This window comes from Lontra canadensis, unplaced genomic scaffold (assembly GCF_010015895.1).
Source record: "Lontra canadensis isolate GAN:19392208 unplaced genomic scaffold, GSC_riverotter_1.0 scaffold109, whole genome shotgun sequence".
In the NCBI taxonomy this organism is placed as follows: domain Eukaryota; kingdom Metazoa; phylum Chordata; class Mammalia; order Carnivora; family Mustelidae; genus Lontra; species Lontra canadensis.
This window is the reverse complement of record NW_022631103.1, coordinates 6,650,349-6,675,180: the sequence shown is the minus strand read 5'-3', so window position 1 is coordinate 6,675,180 and position 24,832 is coordinate 6,650,349. Positions and strand designations below refer to the sequence as shown.

Below are 24,832 nucleotides of genomic sequence, written 5' to 3'. Positions count from 1 at the left end.
AGAAGGGAAAATTAGACGAATGTCAAAGAAGAGAACGAAAACCAAAGGATGAGGCTTTAAAACTGGTGTGTTGTCACCCAAACAAGGGTGGCACTCCAATAATGTCTTCTGAGAATTTAGAGTGGAAGAGGTGGCAGGAGGAAGTTAGGATGGTTTCTGTCCCATCCCCCATGCTTCCCTAATGAACCTGACATCTAAGATGCTTCAGTGAAGGACGGATGGAGGAAGGGAAGAAGGATAACAGCTGATGATACTCTATCATTGTGGTCTGTATATGATGCTGGGGCTGGGAAGCAGAAGAAAAATTTTTTCAGTTTCCATTGATTCTGATGAAATCGATGTGAAGTCCACATACCCGTGTTATGCCCACTGAAAAGCAATCCATGCTGCAGATGTTCTGAGCATACGACAATGTCCTTCTCTTCTGGATACATCCACAATAGTTAAATGCATTAGGCAGGTTAATTGAGCAACATGAGGGCCAGGCAGAGGAAACAAGCATCCACTGAAAGTCTACTAAGTGCCAGGTACACCAATGCCATTTTAATTCGCCCTAAAGAACAATACCTTATTCACCCTTGATTCCCAGTACCTGGAACATAGTAGACCCTCAATAAATGTTCGATGAATGAATGAGTCAATGAACGGATAGAGAAGAGCAAAATTAAAGACATGGAAACTCACAGCTGAAAATGAATTTGTACTTCAATAGAGGTACAGAGACCTTTGCTATGTGAGCTTTGGAAAGTTAACTCATAATTCTGGATTTCTGTGGATAATACCTCCAATGAATATTAGTATTAGAAAACCGAGGAAAACCAAAAGGATTCCATGCTCGCTTAACAGGCAGTTAAGAAACATAGGTAGAGACCTGACCTGCCTTCTGGATCTGTAGTTAGCCAGGGAACCCATCCCCAGCTGGAAGATTCTGGTGGAGGCAGTGAAGCACCAGGCTGTCCCTGGAGTCTAGAAATAGGATCAAGGTAACTGCTCCAGAACAATGACACCTCAAGATTCTGGCAATGGAAGGCTGTGCCTCAGTACAAGGCACGGTGCAGCATATAAAAACTACAACAACACCAGCCATTGTGTATCTGTGTTGTGCTTTCCCGTTTTTAAAAACGCTCTCACATCCATGAACTCTTTAAATCCTAAGAACAACCTGGAGAGTGAGATATTATTACTTTCTTTTCCAGACAAAGAAACCACTGTCCAGTAACATGTCTCAATCACAGCTATTTGGAGGAGGAGGTCAGATTAAAAGTCAGTAGTAGCGAAAGAATGTTACAAATTCTTTTTTTATTTTTATTTTTTAAGGATTTTATTTTTAAGCAATGTATCTACCCCCATTGGGGGCTTGAGCTCATAACCCTGGGATCAAGCGTTGTGTGTTCTACTGTCTGAGTCAGCCAGGCGCCCCAGATTTAAAATGTTTATCAAACCGCTGCTAGGCACTGGTTCTATGGATGTTGATTTTCTTTTCTGTAGTTTTTCTCGCCAACATTTAATAAAGACCATATACTTACTTTAGAAGACTTATTCAAAGACATATTTTCAGTGATTTAAAAAGAGGGAAGTGGATGGGGCGCCTGAGTGGCTCAGTGGGTTAAAGCCTCTGCCTTCGGCTCAGGTCATGATCCCAGGGTCCTGGGATCGAGCCCCGCATCGGGCTCTCTGCTCTTCGGGGAGCCTGCTTCCTCCTCTCTCTCTGCCTGCATCTCTGCCTACTTGTGATTTCTGTGTGTCAAATAAATAAATAAAAATCTTAAAAAAAAAAAAAAAATAAAAAGAGGGAAGTGGAAAAATGACAAATACGGGTTTACTACCAGAAAACTGAACAATGGAACCACCTAGATATCAATGACTCTGAGGACCATACTTTCCAGGGTCCTTGAAGCTAGATATGTCTGCAGACTAAGTTTTGGTCAGTAGATGTAAACAGATGTGAACTGTACAATTTTCAGGTCATTTTCTGCAGGATAAGGATCCTGCCCTCCTCTTCTCTCTAACTGGAATGCAGATGACAACTGCCCCAGCAGCCGTCTTAGACCAAAACTAGATGCATTTTTTTGAGGATGGTAATCAGATGCCTGAGTGTGTGACACTGGGAGATACCACATCATCCTCAGACTGATTGTGCCCATACTTGATACAGAAGAGAAACTTCTTATAGAGGTTGAACCTGATCTTAATTCATACAGCACTTATGTCCAACTTTTGTTTTCTATCACCTTTAAAAAGCACATCATTAATAAAGCTGCTAGAGTTCTTAGTGAAAAAAAATCATGTGATTAAAAAAAAAGATGTATTTTTTAAAATTTAATTTTATTTATTTGATAGAGCACAAGTAGGGGGAACGGCATGCAGAGGGAGAGGGAGAGGCAGGCTCCCTGCTGAGCAGGGAGCCCGATGTGGGGCTAGATCCCAGGACCCTGGGATCATGACTTGAGCCCAAGGCAGATGCTTAACTGACAGAGCCACCCAGGCGCCCCTTATTTTTTTTTTAACCAGTTTATTTAAAAAAAATTTTTTTTAAGATTTTATTTATTTGTCAAAGAGAGAGAGGGACAAAAGGCACAAGCAGGGGGAGCAGCAGGCAGAGGGAAAAGCTGACTCCCCGCTGAGCAAGGGGCCAGACACAGGACTTGATTCCAGAATCCTGAGATCATGACCTGAGCTGAAATCAAGAGTTGGACTCTTAACTGACTGAGCCACCCTGGCATCCCTATTTATTTGAGAGAGAGAACGCATGCCTAAGTGGGGGGTGAGGGGCAGAGGAAGAGAATCTTCAAGCAGACTCTTTGCTGAGCCTAGAGCCCTATCCAAGACATCATTACTTGAGCCAGAACCAAGTGTTGGACACCTAATTGACTGAGCTACCCAGGTACTCCAGAATCATGTGATTTTTAAATCAGTAATGTTTGTGCTAATCATTATATCCCAGATCTGGGTAGCATCCCACTGCATTGTGCATGATATGTTTCCAACAGATAGTGATAGGATTGAACTCAATTAAAAAGTAAGGAAACAGTTCACAGAAACCAAGTGAAACGTACAACATCTATTTTTAGAGGCTGACCTCTTGTTGGTGGGTGTGGTGATGGATGGGACATGTGGTCCTGTGACTCTTCCATTGGCACAAACCCAAACTACTAAGAATGAAAGATAGGAAAGGTTGGATTGGCTGTTTAATAGCTTCTATTCAAACATGAGAGTTGGAATGGACGTTCTAGGATATCCAACCTAACTAAACCAGTGGTTCTCAAATGCTGTCTTCATAACAGAAATTGTCAGGGACTAAATAAATCAGTACCTAGGTGGAGCCCAGGCAAGTTTTGTTTTGAGAGTTACTGCTTAAAGTTAAACAATGGATTCTTTACCCAGGGTTTCTAAGAGACCCACAAAGGGCATTTTGTGAATTATAAAAAATCCTGTGTTGTACCAAAATTATGTTTATCAGTGTTTTTCTGGGGAAAGAATCTACAGTTCATTTATGATGCAAAACAAAAATCACCGTTCGAAGAAGATATGAATTGTTGAGCTTGCTAGTGCTGACTAGTCGTGTGGCCAAAGGAGAGTCACCTCACCTCCTTATGGGTAAACTTTCCCATCTGTAAACTGGTAGTGGTATTTCTAAACTTTACAAGCTTGTTGAAAAGATCAAAGAGAGAAGAACATAAATAAACCTATCACTATGCCAGAACAGCTTAAGATTTCAACTGATAATAGCTATCAATGTCTTCATGTCTTTTGATAATAAATGACCAGCCAGCTGCTGATTAAAAACCATGTGGATGGTTTGGAACAGCTCAAGGGGTTGGAAGTTCTTCATAATGAGCTGACCCAGGCTCACAGCAGGTGTTGCCCACTGACCTCAGGTGGGTTCTCTGCTAGAGCTACTGACCCAGCCAGGCATCCCTACACCTACTCATTAAAAAAAAAAATTATTTTAGAGAGAGAACATGTGAGTGAGTGGGCGGCAAGGGAGAGTCTCAAGCAGCCTCCCCACTGAGCGTGGAGCCCAATGCAGGGCTTGATTCCATGAACCTGAGATGATGACCTGAGCCAAAATCAAGAGTTGGATGCTTAATGGACCAAGCCACCCAGGCACTCCTACACCTACTCATTTTTATTTGGGTTTTTAGTATGTAAGTTTGGAGACTTTTCAAATTTATTTTCTTTGGCAGTGTTTGAAATATCATGGAAGCTCTAGCTCCTTAAATTTAACAACAGCTGATGCAGTAATAATGTAAATTTTAGTAGCATGAAAGTATCACCTAGCACACAGAAATAAGAATCAAGATTTTAAAAAGAAAAAACTCAATACTAACAAAAGTACAAAAATTTGAGACAGAAATTTATAGTTTTTTTTTAAGAGAAGTTAATACAAAATGCAAGAACACCAAAGTTACTGTATTTATATTTTTATAGAATTACAAATTCTCTTACTTAAGATTTTTATTAATGACATTAAGTAAGACATGGTAATCTCAGAATTTACATATAGATGTGTTTGTAGGGATGGCTCACTTTTAAACACCTGCTCAGGGTACTGGCCCAGGAAAATGCACAGAGACGATTTCCACACACCTTGCCTAGAATCAATGATATTGCTGTGGGCTGACCTCCAATTCTAAGACACACCATAACCTCCCAGCAAGTTTCATTGCAATCACTTCCTTTCCCTTCTGGAACCCATTTATAATGCAAACTATCCCAGCAGAGCAAAACCGAGGGTGGAAATTACGTACATTGTCCGTTGGACACTCCGGTGCCTTCTGCTGGCCAGCCACCTGGGAGATGTCCTCCTGAAATAGAAAAGATACAGCCAGTTAGTGGCATTTCAGGGCTCAAATGCACTCTCCAACTTAGCAAACACCACCAGGCCACAAAAATGACCAAAGCACCAGTTTGTTCATCCATCTGAACAAAGTCTTGTTAATGAATGCACACTTGCCATGTCCAAATGTTTCTTTTCAGCCCTTTCAGAGCTATCAGGCTTTAAACTTATCAGATACCCACTGATGGTCACTTCAGCTAGAGTTTTTTTCTTCTTTTGCCATTCTAGTAACCTCTAAATTTGTATTTATATTGAATATTTAGTTCTTTCAGGGTTTGAACTCTGATATTAGAACTTTTTTCCCTGAAAGTCACCAAAGACACTGGAGGATACAGAGTTAAGTTAGCCCTGAATCCCACAGAAATGTGCAGAGTCCAGGTTTTAGAGAGAAGTAAACTGCCAAAACACACAGGAAACCAGTGCATACCTAAAGGGTGGTTTACTGACACCCAAAACATCGACCAGAATGCTTATGTCTGCCTCCCACCATATCCCATCCTTCTTTTCAGGCAAAGTCACAGGGGAAATTATCATCTGATGGTTTACTCTCAGGCATGAACTCCTGCACTTGGACTTGGACTAGGCAGGGAACATGGAGACAGACTGACTGGGATAGGAGAAAAGGATGGGCTTACTGTAGACCGTGGTAAATGTCTGAGAGACACCAGCTGGCAGGTCTAACATACAGACTGCAGGTAGGTAAGCTATCTGAAGATGATGAGAGGTGTGACTTGTATAGCAAAGTGGTAGTTGTTTGCGATCCTAGTTCCTCAACTTAAGAGTTCTGCAACCCTGAGCAGATTTCCTGCCATCTCCAAGCCTCACTCAGTCTCGTTTATAAAATGGGAAAAAATAAAGGTTGTTCTGTTCTAGGGATGTTGTGAGGATTAAATGAGGCAATATATGGACAGCACTTAGCATGGTATCTGGCAAACAACAAATACATAATAAAGATGTTAATGATGATAGTAAATGGAATCCAGGTCTGATACACCCACATTCCTAACTCTACTGTAGAGCTAGTGAAAATAATTACATGGGCAGACACTTCCTCCTTTGGGGGATGCTGGAGTACTATCTGATATCCCCTACCCGCTCCCTGGTTTCTTTTTCAAACATACCGAACTAGTTAATCCAAAGGGCTCCCATCAGATTTGCAACAATACAATAGATAGTGACCAAGTTGTGCCCAGCCATTCATTATTGCTAGATTAGGTTACAGTCCCATCCTGTCTCTTCAATTCCCTATTGGTTTACACCTGAGAAATTGAACCCCAGCACATAATATCCTGAGCCTGCCCCCTAGGTCCCCGGGAGGATTGTGATTTCCCTTATCTGCCCACTTATTTTTTTAGGACCAAAACTCTTTCTCATTTAAATATAGATTCTCTCTCAATTTCTCCCATATGGGACCAACATTCGAGAACTCCTCCCAACAACCCCCCCACCAACTGTGCTCCTAAACAGATTATAAACCACGAGTTTACAAGTTCCTTCATGTGTAATTCTTCCCTGAGCCCCTGGGCAGTGCCCCTTCCATAGCATGACCAAGCTATTTTCTCACAATTTATGCAACACTGTGTTGTATCTTTTTTTTTTTTTTTAAGATTTTATTTATTTATTTGACAGACAGAGATCACAAGTAGACAGATAGGCAGGCAGAGAGAGAGGGGAGGAAGCCGGCTCCCTGCTGAGCAGGGAGCCCGATATGGGGCTCGATCCCAGGACCCTGAGTTCATGACCTGAGCCAAAGGCAGACGCTTACCTGACTGAGCCCCCAGGTGCCCCCTGTCCCATTTCTTATACTGATTACCCTTAAGCCTCTGGGTCAAGGGATGGGGCCAGTGCATGACGATGATGATGACAGCTAAAACTTACTGAGCACTGACTGCCAATTACTGAGCTACATACCATCCCTATTTCGGATGCCGATGTGCACAACAGAACCGTGGGGTAAGGGCTATTATCTAAACTGCAGAGTTAACTGGGGCACAAGATGCTGGAGCATATGCTGAACCAGAACTTAACCAGATGTATTGCGCTGCAGAGCTCCTACTCTTAGCCGAGGACGAACCACAAGGGAAAGGCAAAGTGTTGTTCACCTCTTCCTAGGGACGCGCATGAGGTTCTTAGGAGCCAGCCTCAACATGGTGATTCCATTTTTAGATACAACATTAAATCGGAATAAGTCATGCCGGCTTATTTTGAGCTTGGGCAGCCAAAAAAAACCTCTTGGCACTAGCCAACCCAGTGACCTAGGGTACGTCACTTTCTTCCGGGTTTTGTATTTAAAGATAAATTTAGAACTTGCTCCTCTTCCAACTGCTGCACTGAGGGAGTTCTTAGTGACTTCAAAGCTGAGGTCTGGGACAGTCTAAGGTGCCGACTTTGCACAGGAAACCCCTAAATAAGAAGGCTGAGGAAGGAGGGTGGAAAGATCATATTATTTTGTGGAACAAACCCAACAGAACATGTTCTATGTGCGTTATATTGTAATCATTGGCACAGTACTATAAGCTCCTGAAAGAAAATGCTTTGAGAGCCACGCAAGTTCCTCTGATCAAGAGAAGGAGCTTTCGAGCAGTGGATATAAAAAGCAACACTGGGAATATTCTATATAATAGATAATAACAGGGATGTCCAGTTTATAATCATCAGAGCTGGTGAACTTCTATCCCAAAGTTGGGCAATCAACATGTCCTGTCTGTCCAGCCACAGCAATTGGTCCAAGGGTAGACATCTGAACCACCTAAGAACATCCTGTGCATTTCCCAATGCAGACCCGAGGGCAGAGAGTCAGCCCCTTTCTGGCCCACAAGCTTTGGAATTTTCGATAGCCACATTCCCACTAAACTAAGGAAGCAAGTCTGTAGACAAAGAGAGTCAAAGACACATCCAGACACCTATGGGGCACTAGGATTCAGGTTCCAATGGTCCCTGAGGCTGTCAACTTTGCCTTTCCCTCTGTACTGTAAAGAGGGTCTGTAGCTTATCAGTAAATCTCCCTTTGTCTGTAAGGTCAAGCTGAGGTTTTATCAACTGCAATGAAGAGACTACTGATTAAAATGAGGTGGAGCCCAGAAAAGGTCTATCAGGATAACAAACTCACAGGGGTCACGCCAGAAGGTAAGCCAGGTGGAGATGAAGGAAGTGAACCGAGCAAAGAAAGCAAACTAGGGAGGGGACTGCTCAGCCTAAAGATAGTCAGAATCAGTGATTTTTTTTTTTTTTACTATTCCATTATATATGTTTATTATAATATATAATGTTATTTAAATTTGTCATTAACAAAATTGAAGCTTCAAAGTATTTCTAATATTCAGCCTGTAGTTTTGTGTTTCCCCTTTTTTTATTATAATAAAAAATAAAATAGATTCAGTGATTTTCTAAAGATGCCTGTCAGGCACAGATTGCCTCCTGCTGATCTGGGTCCTTCACCTCCCACTCTGGAGCATGCAGATACACTAGAAAAGGACAGCCTTGGCCTGGATCAGTCCCACCCAACTCCTCCCCGACCTGAGGCCTGCATTAGCTGAAATCCTATCAGCAAGAGCTCCCCAGCACCTTCCTGTGCCCCTCTGCAGTCTTGGCCACACTAGGAATTACTTAGGTAAAGCTGGATTCCAGTCCTGCCTGTGACACTTAGTTGAGTCTCTGTGCCTCAGTTTCCTTACCAATCAAAAGGGGACAGTAATAGGCTCAATCTCCTATAAAATGTAAATGAATACACTTAGAGTGATGCCTTTTGGAGCACACGGGAAATGCCGCGAAAGCGTGAGCTGTCATGATTCTCAAGAGTTCTGAAAGCACCTACAAGATAAGATTTATGTGTCTTGTTCAAGGGGGTACGTCCTGTGGCTGGCATAGTGTCTGGGACAGAATAGGCCTTCCCTACTAAACTTACTCTCTGTTCCCTTAGAAAGGTAACATATACAATACGGGTTTTAGATTATAGGACCTTAAAAATCATGTTGACAAGTAAGACTTCTCCAGAGAAGTGAAAACTTCACAGGCTCAAAGAACAATGTGTGAGCTGCACACCCACAGGTAAGAAAAGTCTGAGTTCTGGGCTCTGCCAATGCGTCCCTTTCCTTCGCAGGGTCCTTAGGGCTAATAACTATGACGGTTAGATTATTTTCTCAGTTTAAAAAAATCTAATAAGCAATAGCTTCCTTCCAGGCAAGTTGAATTTCATGTAACAAGTCTTTGCAGGAGACCAGTTAAAGGGGTTGGGAGTGAAAGCAAGCTAGCAGACGTCAAAGATGGGAATTTGTGCAAAAAATGTGCACCTCTATTTCTGCTGTCTCTGGGTTCATGAGGTTACCTTTACCTGCTACCCTCGCGTCTCTATATTATCTTCTTCATTTATGATGCACAGGCAGAGAGAATGGAGGAAAAAGCCAAGAGCTTTCCTCTTGTGACTCTCAAGAAGGGAACAGACCTCGCTGTAAATCTACTGTCTTTTTTATGACCAGGAAAGGGGAATTTATGTAGGCAAATCTCAAGTGATTTTTCAGAAATACAAGATATAAAGTACAATGAGCTGTGAAAAATGCCTCATATCTGAATGCACTTGAACTCTGCCATTGGCAATTTGCATACTGTCACAAGAGAGAGGCCGGTGCTGACTCAGACACATTGTCTCTGGCTTCTTACAAGGGAGTTCCTAGGCTCTTGTTACAGATGCAGTTTTCATAGAGGATCTGAAACAGAGAGTAAGATTCGCACAGTGACATCTGCTCCCCTAGCTGAACCAGAAATCCTGCAGTTCTCGACGGACTACACGTTGGGGATAAAAATGGATTTTAAGTACACAGTCCAGCTGTTTAAAAGTGAGCAGGATATACATCTGAGAATTCCAGCGTGGAATTAAGACCTATAATCATCAGAAACACATTTTAACCTATTTTTCCAAACTTGGATGCCAGCACTTTAAAAACACTTAGGAATAATTTTTAATCAAGCCCAGTAGCAAAACTGACAAACTAATGTCAATTATACTTCATTTAAGATTTTTTTTAAAGCAAAATAAAATACAAAAATTGATAAAATGAACCTGTACCAGAAATCACATGGCATATTATTCCCTAAAAAGTTAAACTTCTAGGGCACCTGGGTGGCTCAGTTGGTTAGGCGATTGCCTTCAGCTCAGGTCAGGTCCTGAAGTCCCAGGATTGAGCCCCACATCGGGCTCCTTGCTCAGCAGGGAATCTGCTCTTCCTCTGGCCCTCCCCCTTTCTCATGCTCACTCTAGCAATAAATAAAATCTTCAGAAGGAAAAAAGAAAGTTAAAATTCTAGGGGAGGCTAGGTGGCTCAGTTGAATGTCTGCCTTCAGATCAGGTCAAGATCCCAGGGTCCTGGGATTGAGCCCCACATCAGGCTCTCTGCTCAGCGAGGGGAGTCTGCTTCTTCCTCTGCCCCTCCCTCCACTTGTGCTCTCCTTTTCTCTCTCAAATAAATAAATATAATCTTAAAAAAAAACAAGGTAAATTCTACACTGAACTCATTATCTTCCTCTACAAATCTGGTTTTTCTCATTTTTTTCATGTCATTGTTTTAAAAATTAGAAACAGTATCAGCCTCCTACTTATTCAGGTTCAAAACCAAAGTCCGCTTTTACTAATAATCTCTTTCCTTGCATGCTCTGATTGAATCACTTCCAAAACAGATGGTTTCAGACTTTGGGATTTCACAAACTAGAAAATTTTCAAAAGAATGTCGGGATTATAGAGACACCCCTCCCCCCAACTAAAGAACACCAAAGAAATATAGGTTGGAGCATATGAACTTGTCATTTTCTAAGTCAAGAAATGGTCAAGTATCAGTGATCTCAGAGGGTGCAACCCATTTAAGTCCTCTCCTCCCAATTACTATCATATATCATTACCATAATGTCACACAGGAAGAGCCATTTTTACACTAAAAATTTAGGTACGGCACAGTTTTAAAGGGCAGTCCTTGAAATTGAATAGATTTGCTTTATGAAGAACTATCTGGAAGGGCCGATTTAGCCAGAGCGATTCCATCTGGTTAAACCGTGATTTTGTTGTTTATGCAGTAAAACTTAAACTGACCCTGCACCCTCCCCTCGGGGAACTTGCTTAAAAGCAAGTCGGGAAACCAGTAAAATGCGGTGGACCAGTCCCTGATAACAGAGCCCAAATACAAGGGCGGGCCAGGTCAGGTAGAGATAACAGAGCCCAAATGCAGGAATGAGTCTGGCCAGGTGGAGACATCCAATCAGTGGGGCGCGCATACTGTCTCCCTAGCTACCAAGGAGTGTGGGCCCCCTCCTTTTGGGTGCCAATTCTGACCAAGGTGATAGGCTAGTTTAAGTAGCTACTATGGGGTGAACTGTAATTCAATTGGCCACCCATGTGTGACCGAGCATGACTTTGCAGCTTTCTCTGTGTGTTGCAATCTCATTGGCCACCTGTGTGTGGCCAGGCTCAACCACATGGACTTTGCTCTATAAAAGTTCATCTGTGAGGCTGGGAGAGGTCGCTCTCTCTATAAGAGGTGGCCCTGAACGGTCGGTTTGATTCTCGATGCTTGGCGAGAAATAAAGCTTTCCTTGACCTTCGCTTTGTATCAGTCTCGCTCCTTTGATTATGGACCTATCACTCTCCATGTGGTTATTTTTCATATTTCCCACAAATCAATGGAAACGCACAGATTCCCATGGGTCTAACTCTTTAGTATTATCTGAAGAGAGGAGAAAGCTTGGACTTTGGGGTCACATAGTGGCTTACATCCAAATTTCTTTACCTATAGGTTATGACAAACTAGACTTCTCCAAACCTGTTTCTTTATAGGTTAACGTCAATGATCTTTTGGAGAGGCAGAGTGGCCTGACCGGCATATGAGTCCAACATGTAAGCTTTTTAATCCTTCTTGTGACATTACTGCCCCTAAGCCTCTGGGCAAGTGAATTAACTTCTGGAATACTCAGGCCACTCATCTGCAAAATGAGATGGTAATAATAATCTTTCATGATGGGGAGGGTGGAGACAAGCACTCTGTTCAGGTCCTAACAGACAGTTAATGCTCAATAAATGGTGGAGGGTATTACTACTGTTTTTGTCAGAATAAATGAGGTACTATTATGAAAGTGCCTACTAAGTGACAAGTGCATAATCAGTAGCCATTAAATAATTGTTTCCTTCTTACACGGAAATCTAAAATTCAATACACCAGAAGGATCTCGTGAAATTAATGGCAGCTAACGCTTCCACGGCATTTCCCGTGTGCTCCAAAAGGCATCACTCTAAGTGTATTCATTTACATTTTATAGGAGATTGAGCCTATTACTGTCCTCATTTGATTGGTAAGGAAACTGAGGCACAGAGACTCGATTAAGTGTCACAGGCAGGACTGGAATCCAGCTTTACCATTCCTAGTGTGGCCAAGACTGCAGAGGGGCACAGGAAGGTGCTGGGGAGCTCTTGCTGATAGGATTTCAGCTAATGCAGGCCTCAGGTCGGGGAGGAGTTGGGTGGGACTGATCCAGGCCAAGGCTGTCCTTTTCTAGTGTATCTACATGCTCTAGAGTGGGAGGCCAAGGACCTAAATCAGCAGGAGACAATCTGTGTCTGAAAGACATCTTTAAAAAAATCACTGAATTTGGGGCACCTGGGTGGCTCAGTGGGTTAAAGCCTCTGCCTTCGGCTCAGGTTCATGATCCCAGGGTCCTGGGATCGAGCCTTGCATCCGGGCTCTCTGCTCAGCGGGGAGCCTGCTTCCTCTTCTCTCTCTGCCTGCCTCTCTGCCTACTTGTGATCTCTGTCAAATAAATAAATAAAATCTTTAAAAAAAATGACTGAATTTGACGATCTTTGGGCTTAACAGCCCTCTCAAGCCTGTTGTCTTAGACCCAGTCCACTTTATTCACCCTTCCCCACAAATACACTCTTCCTCCTAGCTTTCTTTTCTCAGTAGCAGCACCCACCACCCAGCCAGTCAGCTGTCACGATGCACAGAAGTCAGTCTTGGTCCCTATCCTCTCTGTCAACTTTCATCTCAGTTACTCTAACAACTTTTTTTTTTTTTTTTTTTTAATTTTTTTTTTTTTTAAGATTTTATTTATTGATTTGACAGAGAGAGATCACAAGTAGACAGAGAGGCAGGCAGAGAGAGAGAGAGAGAAGCAGGCTCCCTGCTGAGCAGAGAGCCCGATGCGGGACTCGATCCCAGGACCCTGGGACCATGACCTGAGCCGAAGGCAGCGGCTTAACCCACTGAGCCACCCAGGCGCCCCCTCTAACAACTTTTTAACTCTCTCCCTGCCTTCAAGCTTTGATGTTTTCTAAGGGATTTTTCACAGGGTATTCAGAAGGGTCTTTTCAAATGGCTCATTTCCTCATCATCTCATTCCTCACTATCTCACTGGTTAAAAACCAGTCCAGAGGTTTTCCCTTGGTCCACGAGGCTTTCCACCATCCAGCCCCTGCCCACTTTGTGGCTTTTGCCCCCTGCTATTCGGCCTGAATGGCCACAGCTCTGTCTGCAGTATCAGACCCAGGATGTGGAGTCAGGTGTTTACAGGAGATGGGGATGCGGGAAGCAGGCTGGGGTGGGGGAATGCTAGAAAAGTAGGGACCAAAAAAAACGGGAAATGCATAAATGACTTATGGGGTGGCTTGGCATGCTGGTCTGTTTTCAGGAGAAAAGTGAAACCAGGATTTTTATGTGAATATCTCCTGATTCATAAAATCAAACATCTTAAGAAAGCACCGTGGAGGGGAAGTAACGTCTGGATGGTCTCTGACAGCCAGATTGTGACCTCCGCATCAGACCTAACGTGCTGTGCTCCTGGATGAAAGAGGTCTTATTTATCGTCACATTCCTACAGCCTGACCCATCCCAGGTTCTCAGGAAACATGTACTGAGTAATGAGGGTCCTGGCATACGTAGACTTTTCATAGGCACAATCTGGTGCTAGCAACACCTACATTTACTGAGCCCTCACTGCACGTCAAGCACCGTGCTAAGCATTTCATGTATAAAATCACACTCTGTCCTCACAACAGAGAGGTGGACATCCTCCTCCTCTGTTTCTGGATGAAGAATGTAGCTAGACAGGATAAGGCGCTTTTCCTAGTGAACATCAGGGGTGAGCGTTAAGCCTGTTCAGATTTCTGAGCTCACGATTTGCACCTTATAGCCTTTTTCATCAGAGAGAGCAAGTACTATCATGCTACTTGGAGACATGGGTAGTATTTGTAACACCCATCACTGATTTTTCAATAGCTATGTTTGAAAATTTTGTATGGATCAAGCAAAGCAAGTGGAGAGGAAAAAGTGTTCCTCAAATGTTGCTATTATAGCTGGTGGAGACTGAAATGGTCCAATGCATGGCCAGTTATGGCATGAATTTCCATGTCATGGCTCATTGAAGTTAGCGATAGTGAATTCAGAAAAGACTCATGCTTCCTCTGGCATCTTGCTACCCCGTACATTCCCAAATCTCCACAAAGAACCCACAGGTTGAATGCCACCCTGAGCTCACTGAAATACTCTCATTTTTCTACTCTTGCCCTAAGGATCGGAAATATCCCATAATGAAAGACAACAGCAAGAATACACTGCAGACAGCTGGAAAAAGAAATCTAAACATTTTGAAAACTTTTGAGAAATCTAAAATGTTATTGAGGCTGCTGTATCAGATCTGTGATGACAAGGGCCACTGGACACACAGGCACAAAGACTACATTGATGCGAAGCAGTTTCAAGAATTGGGGCAAGATGGGGCGCCTGGGTGGCTCAGTGAGGTAAGCCTCTGCCTTCAGCTCAGGTCATGATCTCAGGGTCCTGGGATCGAGCCCCGCAACAGGCTCTCTGCTCAGCAGGGAGCCTGTTTCCCCCCCTCTCTCTGCCTGCCTCTCTCCCTACTTGTGATCTCTCTGTCAAATAAATAAATAAATAAATAAATTAAAAAAAAAAAAAAAAAAGAATTGGGGAAAGAACACTGAGCACATCTGTTGGGGGCATTTCCTCACAGGTTTCTCTTGGGCTGCTGACCAAGTCCTGGGATGATGCTGGTTCTCAAGACCCAGACAGTCATCTGTTGCCATTTAAATAGCTCTAAACCTGCGTTCAGAGAAAGTTTTAAAAAATATATATAGCAGAAGGTTTGCATACTGAGGGCAAGAAAGGTAATTTACTGGCAGTCTTCTGTGGAACTTGTATTTCCTTGCTGTTTATTAAAACCTTTACACAGAGTATGAGGATAGACAGCCGTTGGCGTCTCTTGTGGACGGCCACTGCTACAATGAACTTTCAGCTCGTCAGGCGGTGTCCAGCCTGGCCCCGGTCCAAGCTAGTCACCACGTGGCAGCTCCAGTGCAGTCACCTTCTAGAGCCCTTGGGGCCTCCCACTGCTCTCAGCATAGGGATCACCTCGCTAACATGGCCTGGCTCCAGTTGGGGTCTCTCACCAAGGCTGGCGACCGTGCACTTTCATATGCTCAGTTCACCGGACTCCCCGAGAGTCTACCATCACCTAGCACCCTTCCTTCTTTCTTCTTCACCACATTCCCAGTAGCGTCAGCTTCTTCCGATCTCAGTTCGTTTCCCTGGGAAAGCCCTCCCTTACAACGTCCAATCCCCTTCTGTGCTCCCTTAGCACCAAGCACCTCTAGTTCTTAGCTCTGATCAAAGCTGAGATTTCATTCTACTTGTGACATTATCTGAATGACGTCCATCTGCCATGAAAATTGTGAACAACACAGGAAGAGAGTTTGTCTGTTTACCTTATGTAGCATCGTTCTAGGATCTAGCACAGAATGCAATAACAGGCAGACTGTGAGAATTTGTAAGACAAAGTCAGGCTTTAATTTTGATGGACAAACAATCTTTTCTACCAGGGATTATTGAACTGGTAAATAATCCCAAACGGTGGAAAGACTATATACTTATTTAACCGAATCTGTTTCTAGAGGTTACCTCAGCATTGCTCATTTGATTTCACTTTGTGGATTATCTATATTTTTACTTCTCTCATATTGCTCCCTTTTTTTTTTTTCTTAAAGATTTTATTTGTTTATTTGACATAGAGAGAGATCACAAGTAGGCAGAGAGGCAGGCAGAGAGAGAGGGGGAAGCAGGCTCCCTGCTGAGCAGAGAACCCGATGCAGGGCTTGATCCCAGGTCATGACCTGAACCGAAGGCAGAGGCTTAAACCCACTGAGCCACCCAGGTGCCCCACTGCTCTTGTTTTTTAAGAGTATCTTTATTGAGATATAATTAACATACCACAAAATACCCCCCATCTCAAATATACAGTACTATGGTTTTTGCAGAGTTGTACAAATATCATCACAATCTAAGTTTAGAACCTTTTCATAACCTCAGAAAGAAATCCTGTACCCATCAGGGTCACTCCCATTCCCTGCCCACACCCCCAGCCACAGGCAACCACTGATCTATTGTCTGTCTCTGTCTGTATGTCTCCTCTTGACATTTCACACACACACCATGTGGCCGCAGCATCATGTATCAGAGCTTCATGATCTCCTACTGCTCATATTCCACTGCATAATGTACCACATTTCATTTATTCAGCTGGTAGACATTTAGGCTGTTTCCATTTTGGGGCTCTTATGAAAAATGCTGCTATGAACACTGGTGTACAAGTTTTTGTGTGGATTGGTTTTCTTTCATTCCTCTTGGGTGTACACCTAGGAGCGAAATTATGGTATGATGATATAAATATGCTTCATATTGTGAAGAACTGCAAACGGTTTTCTCAACTGGCAATGCTACTTTATATTCTCACTAGCGATGTATGAGAGTTCCAATCACTCCCCATCCTTGCCAACACTTGCTATTATCTGTCTTTCTGAGTACGGTCCTCCTAGTAGGTGTAAAGTGTATTTCATTGTGTGTGTGTATGTGTGTGTGTGTGTTTAATATTTTATTTATTTGTCAGAGAGAGAGAGAGTGAGCGAGTACACAAGCAGGAGAGTGGCAGGCAGAGAGGGAGGGGGAAGCAGGCTTCCTGCCAAGCAAGGAGCCCGATTCGGGACTCCATCCCAGGGATCATGACCTGAGCTGAAGGCAGTGGCTTAACCCACAGAGCCACCCAGGAGCCCCCTCACTGTGGTTTTGATATGTATTTAGTTACCTAATGGTTAATGAGGTTGAACATCCTCTCACGTGCTTAGTGGCCATTTGTAGATCTTTAGAGAAATGCTTATTCAGGTTCTTGTCCACTTTAAAAAAAAGATTTTATTTATTTATTTGAGAGAGAGAGTGAGAGAGAGAGGGCATAAGAGGGGAGAGGTCAGAGGGAGAAGCAGACTCCCCGCTCAGCAGGGAGCCCGATGCCAAACTCGATCCTGGGACTCTAGGATCATGACCTGAGCCAAAGACAGTCACTTAACCAACTGAGCCACTCAGGCACCCCCTCACCCATTTTTTTAAACTGAGTTATTTGTCTTTTTATTATTTTGTTGTGAGCTAGTTGCTTTAAAATGATTTTACTGGCTGTTAATATCTAGAACAGCATGGAGACGGAGACAGACAAGAACAAAAGAAAAAGTAAGCTGGTTTTATTTCAAGGCAGAAAATCCTAATATCCAACAGGGTTAGAGACCCAAAGGAGGCAGCAAAAACAGAGGTTAGCTACTTAGAAGAAAACAGTACTATCTCCTCTTTTCCTTCCCTGGCTCCTTTCTTCCCACTAGCCACCGAATTTCTAGAGATGGCAAGCTGATGGGAACACTTGGCCTCAGACATCTCAAGCTCTTTAAGAAGCTCTAACAGTTCTGCTCATCACTGAATCTTCTGCAAACAGCAAGCCACACTCGATTAGTATTTGTTGCTCGAGCAAACAGACCACACAGTGGTATTTTTGATATTCTAGAAATGTTGTCTATGTGACCCATACAACGAGAAGACGACAGGATTTCCAGGCAAAAATAACTGGGTTTGAGTTCCAGCCATCCCACTTACCTGCTGCGAGACCTTAGGAACATACTAGCCACGTCATAGCCTTAGGACCTTGTCAGTAAAGCAGGACCCATAATATATTTCATTTAAGATTGATTTATTTATTTGAGGAGGAGAGGGGCAGAGGGAGAGACTGTTCAAGCAGACTTCCCTCTGAGCGTGGAGCCCCTGGCGCAGAGCTCAATCCCAGGACCCTGAGATCAAGACTTGAGCGGAAACCAAGAGTCTGCATGCTCAACCGACTAAGCCACCCAGACCCCTCCCCATCACTGGGTGATTATTTAGTGTCTCAGTGCCTCAGTTTCCTCATCTCTTAAATGGGGATAATACTAGTACTAACCTCATAGGACTGTTACGTAAATGAGCTTAGAATAACGTTTAGCACACAGGCATTCAATACATACTGCCTATTATGATCAGCATTTAGATTTTTCAGGCTGAACAATTCACTTCAGTTTTTTAAGTTACACCTAATGCTTCGCTCACAACAGCTAATCCTTATGTGGCTAACACTAAATGTTTTAATTGGAATAACAGCATCATTGCTATTAATGACTCACCCTTGTACATTGACTCTAGTGCACTCTGGCATGGTTCTGCATAGTACTGGATAGCTGGCCCTCCTCAGGTCTCACCATTGTGGTTTCTTTCTCCCATTTCACAGATGCAGAAACTGAGGCACAGAAAGGTTCTGTGCCTAAGATTATATCGGTAGTCAATGGTAGAGTCAGGATCTGAATTCAAGTAGTCTGGCTCCGATGTCTGTACTCTTGATAATTTAGTTATACTGCTTCAAAAGAGTATATTATATAAATGCAGATACTCTCAACATGATAAAAACATAGGCTGAGAGGCGCCTGGGTGGCTCAGTCGGTTAAGTCTCAGGGTCCTGGCATTGAGCCCCACGTCAGGCTCCCTGCTTGGTGGGGAGTCTGCTTCTCCCTCTCCATCCACCTCTCCCCCCTCCCCACCCCATGCTCCCCCTCACTCTTTCTCTCTCAAATAAGTAAAATCTTTTTTAAAAAGTAGGTTGATTGGGACACCTGGGCGGCTCAGTTGGTTAAGCGGCTGTCTTGGGCTCAGGTCATGATCCCGGCGTCCTGGGATCAAGTCCCACATCGGGTTTCTTGCTGGGCGGGGAGCCTGCTTCTCCCTTTTCCTCTGCCTGCCACTCTGTCTGCCTGTGTTCACTCTCTCTCTCTCTCTGACAAATACATAAATAAAATCTTAAAAAAAAAAAAGTAGGTTGATATCCAAAAGATTAAGATAATACTTTAGGGATTCATGACCTTCTATGTCAAGATACCGAGGAGTCAAAGCCCCTTCAGGATGAGACAGAGCTCTTCCAATTTCCCGTTTTGTGATCCTTCGCTAAGCAGATTAAGGTCTCATCTGTAAATCTGGGATAAATAATTCCTGCTCTACTTTTTACACAGGGTTATTTGGGGATAAAATTGAATAAGATCACAAAGTATCATTTTAGAAAAAATTTAGATATTAAAACATTAAGCTAATGAGATAATGACACTTTGTTTTACAAATCGCAAAGCTCTGTGCAGATAGCTTTTTAAAAGTTCCTTTCAAAAGGCTTAAAAAATAGTTTTAACAGGCTCTCACCTAGACTTCTGAAATAGATTCCAGACACTTCCCTGCCTCCAGTCTCTCACAACTGAAATCTACGTTTCACAAACCATCATCTGATGAGTTGTCTAAAAACAAGTTATTCACCCTTTAAAAATATTTGAGAGAAACCCAATACCCACTGAAGTTATTATAAACCCCTCAGATGTGAAATCTGGGGACTACTGAGATGTGGACCAAAGCCAACCATGACTGAACAGCGGAAACAGTCATGGAATATGCTGACCCATGACTTAGTCTTAGCTCTGGAAACAGATAGTCTCGAAAAACTTAACAGCTCTCTGAAGTAGTTTCTCCTAGGTAGCACCTTGTGTCTACCCAAATCCATGTAGCTACTGGGACATGGACTGAGCACTGAGCACATGAAGACGAATAAGTTCATCGATAATTCACAGCATATAGTCCCTTCAGCTCTTTGAGTCCACTGTTCAAACTGTATCGCTCATTGTTGTCCCACAAATGCCCAACACTCATGTGCTACTCCATCATCCGCACTGACTCAACTGGTAAACCTCCTCTATGCCAACCTCACCAGTCCGTTGCCTTCTCATCTTTGGAGGTTTACCTTAAAGGCCACAATTCCAGGAAACCTTCCTTAATCCCTGACTGAGATGGTCTTCTTTCTACTTTTGAACACACGCATCATAGTGTTGTTTTTCTTCTCTCTCTCTCTACTATACTTCTGCATGTATGATTTTCCAGATACAAATTCTGTTATCCTCAGTGGTTCTAGAGGGTCAACTTCTGAAGAGCAAGGCTGGTGTTTCTCCTGCTCAGTCCTATAGGGGCCGGCATAGTGCCTGATGAGACAGACAGATGACCCCAGCAAGGAAGCAACTTTTAGAGGGTTAACGGCTTAGTGTTTCCAACTGTCTTGACATAAACAGAAATGAGTCAAGACCCACAGAGATCACATGCTGTCCTCTGACAAGATGCACTGGCCAACAATCCTAGGATGGAGTAGCAACCCTTGCACCAATCTTGTAATAGAAATAATCATGATAACTAGTGACAATTAACAGCTATTAATTCTTTGTAACAAGAGAACACATCAGGTTGCACCATATGAAATTCTTACCTACAAAAAAGGCAATTTCTTATGATCCAATCTATTATTTTGCTAATTTATTATCTATGCTCCTCCCCCAACTCATCCTGAAGAGAGTCCCCATGAGAGCAGGCATTAAAAAAAAAAATTATTTATTTATGGGGGGGGAATGGGCAGAGGGATGAGCAAGTCTCAGTGTGGAGCCTGATGTGGGGCTCTGTGTGGCTCAAGCTCACAACCCTGAGATCATGACCTGAGCCAAAATGAAGTCAGATGCTTAATGAACGGTGCCACTTCTGCGCCCTGAGAGCAGGCATTTTTCTACATTTTGTTCACTATTATATCTCTAGTGCCTGGAACAAATGGCATTCAGCAAGTATTTGTTGAATTAATGAATGAACTTGCTAAACACCAACTATTTGTCCTACACTCTACTGCATGATTTATTATCATATAGTCCATTTGTTTCCTCCTAACATCCTGATTACTCTTCTTCCTCAGGTGAGAAAACTGCGGGTTGGTAAGGTCAAGTAACTCACCCAAGACCACACTTTTGACTAATGTTTTATGGCAGGCCATTTGTATTTATCTATTAAAGTTGTTTAAATTTAGGCTATCTTTCCTCCCTTAAGTAGACCATGTATAGATTCTACTGGAAACAGTAAGAATTGTAATATTAAAAAGAGAGGGAGGTGAGGAGGGGAGGGGAAGCAAAAAGAGAGACAGCAGTCAGTGGGTAAGGGAAGGCTTCCATTTTAGTGAAATGCAGTATAAAACAGTATCTATAAATTACCCGCAGTCCTTCAAATCCTGTGCCTGAGAGTGGGTCCCTTCAATTGTCTTGACATTTGGAACCCCATCACTGGGCATTGCTTTCTTGGGAACAGCAAGTGGGTATTGGATGGCGGTTGCCTATAGCCTTCAAGTGAATCTCTTTGGATTACCAGACTTTTCTGGCAAGCAAGGAAGTGTTTTCACCCTTTTTTACCATTTCTTCTGTGGACTGCGTTGTAGGCCCCTACTTACAAAACCCTGTTGTTTTATAAGACTTTCCCCTAACCTATCTTGGAGATACAGTGCCCAAAACAACCACGTTCGTAGTGTTTTTAAATGAAGGAGCTTTGAGTTCAAACTTTGTTGATGTTACTCACTCTCCTTCCAAGGCAAATATGCTGTTTATCTTTTAGAGAAGGAACAGTGTAACCTTGGAACATCTTCTTTAAGAACAATGGTTATAATCTGTTAGTCCCAGTGTTTTGACGCCAGAGTTCTTGTGTCCCATTTACAATTTGCCCAGGAGTAGCCCACTGTCATTTCCATTTTTGCTGAAACGTCCTTTCCCTTCAGCTTGAAAGAATCAGTTTCTTTTCTAGGACACAGAATTTAAGACAGTCCCAATATACATTTTCTAAAAGTTGAAAGAAGATAAATGATTTCTCAAACTCCCTGAAGTAAAATGAACAACTCTGTGCTGCCATAAAATCAGGGTGACCCTCCCAAGTGATAATTCTTTGAGATTTGTAAGACATTTTGAAATAGAGAGAAAAAAGCCCGCATTTCTTTCTGGAACTTGCAGTCTAACCCTGTAAGTATAAGGCTGCAAAACAAAAAGACGGATTGTGAATGAAAGCATGGGAGGCAACTGAACAGGGGTGAATCTCTGGGTCTTACCACATTCTAGTGAGTGGCCTCTGGCAAGTTAGTGAACATCATAAGCCCTCAGTTTCTTTGTGTGTAAAAGAAAGTTATCGCTACCTGCATTGTAAGGATGAGGAAATTAATGTAGCACGCAGGACAGTACCCAATACACAGTAAAAGTTGAATAAATATGAAATAAAATATTAAGCATTAAAATATATAAGGAGAGAGGGTTCTCTAAAACCGACTCTCTTGGGGGCAGCTAGCTGGATCAGTTGGAAGAACATGTGACTCTTGATCTCTGTGTTGTGAGTTCGAGCCCCATGATGGATGTAGAGATTACTAAAATAATAATAATAATAATAAAAATAAACAACTTAAAACAAACCTGACTCACTTCTAATGCTCGAGCCCCTTGGTGAGTTTAACCATCTTTTACTAAGAATCAGTGGAATAAATTTAACATCTTTTTCTGTGCCTTTATGGACTAATTGAGGATAGACCTACACCCTTAAAGAAGCCATACTGAGAAGATTAAAAGAGAAATTGCTTCTTTTTTCCCAAACAGCACAATTCAGGCATGAAGAAAATAGCAGAATATTCTATTTGTTGGAATTAATGGGTCACTCCACATGGAAAAGCTTCTACTAGCTCTGAGATCAAGATTTCTAGAGAAGTAAATAAAATGCAAGTTGATCCTTTCCATGGTGGTACAAAATATACATGATGCACCTTTAAAAAAGAACATTGGATGAAAAACACTGAGGATTCTCACCAGTTTGGAGCTTTCATTTTCAGGCAATTGTTTAATACCAACTTCGAGACTGCCATCATCCTCACTGCTAACAGGTTCCGTACCACTCTGATCCTACGGCACATTAAGAAGAAAATGATGAAGATGTTTTTCTTCACTCACACTGCCCAGAACTATATAGATACTCAACCACAATAGCTTATTTTATTATTGTTGTAGATACTGTTTCCTCTCTAGTGGCCATTCCTAGCTTCCTCCTTTCCATTAGAAGGCCATCCCCACAACTTCTCCTCCTACCCACCCCCCGCACCCAGATCTGTCCCTGCACCTTATGGATATGTCTTAGAAAAAGCTGTTCCCTATTCTCTGTTGTTGTTGTTGTTCCCTAGTCTCTGTTGTTGTTGTTCTCTGTTGTTGTCAGGAGTGGGTATGTGATCCAGTTCTGCTCAATGAGACACAAAGAAACTTCTAGAAAAGTTTTTTTTTTTTTTTAAAGATTTTTACTTTTTATGTAATCTCTATACCTAGTGTGGGGCTTGAACTCACAATCCCTAGCTCAAGAGTTGCATGCTCCACAGACTGAGCCAGGAAGGTCCTCCAGTTCCTCCTTTGTCTTAAAAGAACCACAAGAAGTCCCCTCCCACCTTCCACATTAACAAGAAAGCATGAAGCTCAAATTGCCATGTGCAGCAATCCCACAGTCCTGAGGAAACCAGCCTTGAGATGAAGCTGATACTGTGAATGACAAAGTTGGAGATGGAAAAAGTGGACTCTGACGGCAAACGTGGGCCACTGCATCAACCTGACCTAAGTACAGTCTTATTCTTAGCAGCCTTCACCTGAGACCTCAAATATTTATTAACATTTCAGCCAGTTAGCACTTCTATTCCCTCTGGCCAAAACTTTCTGAGATGCTTGTTTATCTCCGTGAAGATTAAACTACTTGAGATAAGACACTATTTATCCTGTTTATCTCTGAAACCCAAGTACCTAAAACTACCTCTGGTGCATGAAAAACACTGGACAAATCCTGGGTAAACCAGTGCATGGACAGTTGTTTCCTTGACAGTTATTTTCTGCAAAATTCTAAAAATATTTATTTAAAATAAATGAGACATCTTTAAGAATAAGGCCCATTAAAATTCCAAAACAGGGGCTCCTGGGTGGCTCAGGTGGTTAAGTGGCAAACTCTTGATTTTGGATCAGGTCATAATCTCAGGATCCTGGCACTGAGCCCTGTGTCAGGTTCCATGCTCAATGGGCAGTCTGCTTGAGATCTTCTCCCTCTGTCCCTCCCCCAGCTTGTGTGTGCACATATGTTCTCTCTCTCTCAAATAAATGAATAAATTAAAATAAATAAATAAAATTCCAAAACACATTCAGTATCTCCTCAATTGAACTGTAACATATTAAATGTTATACTTAATTCAGAAGTTTATTTTCTGAGGGTACATAAGGGAGAACAGGATGATACATAGAGTATCTACATTGTATTTATTTGGATTTTTATGTTAAAACACCACCATTTTGGCATTACTACAGATACGGTGGGACTGTTTGGAGAGAAAATAGTTTTGATCTTGGGACATTCAACCTCATCCTTGTAATTTAAGTAGCACAAACTGAAGCAAAGATATAGTGTTCTTTCATCTATTGAACGGACAAGAGAATAGAAAGAACATTCAATATTGATAATGTAGAGAAAGAGAAATTTTTACATGCCATTGAAAGAATGTAGGTTTGAACAATTTTTCAGAAAAATATTACAAGGGGCGCCTGGGTGGCTCAGTGGGTTAAGCCTCTGCCTTCAGCTCAGGTCATGATCTCAGGGTCCTGGGATTGAGCCCCGCATCGGGCTCTCTGCTTGGCTGGGAGCCTGTTTCCTCCTCTCTCTCTGCCTGCCTCTCTGCCTACTTGTGATCTCTCTCTCTCTGTCAAATAAGTAAATAAAATCTTTA

At 42.5% G+C, this 24,832-nt stretch overlaps 1 protein-coding gene across 1 annotated transcript in view; it reads right to left on the bottom strand.

The window, feature by feature from the left end:
• PATJ (PATJ crumbs cell polarity complex component) overlaps positions 1 to 24,832 on the bottom strand; it is a 362,302-nt gene that overhangs the window by 66,371 nt on the left and 271,099 nt on the right. Inside the window, exons 31-32 of the mRNA XM_032839752.1 lie at positions 22,896 to 22,988; positions 4,752 to 4,808 (exon numbers count right to left, since the gene is read on the bottom strand). Coding sequence (XP_032695643.1) covers positions 4,752 to 4,808; positions 22,896 to 22,988 — 150 coding nt within the window. The remainder of the gene's footprint in view (positions 1 to 4,751; positions 4,809 to 22,895; positions 22,989 to 24,832) is intronic.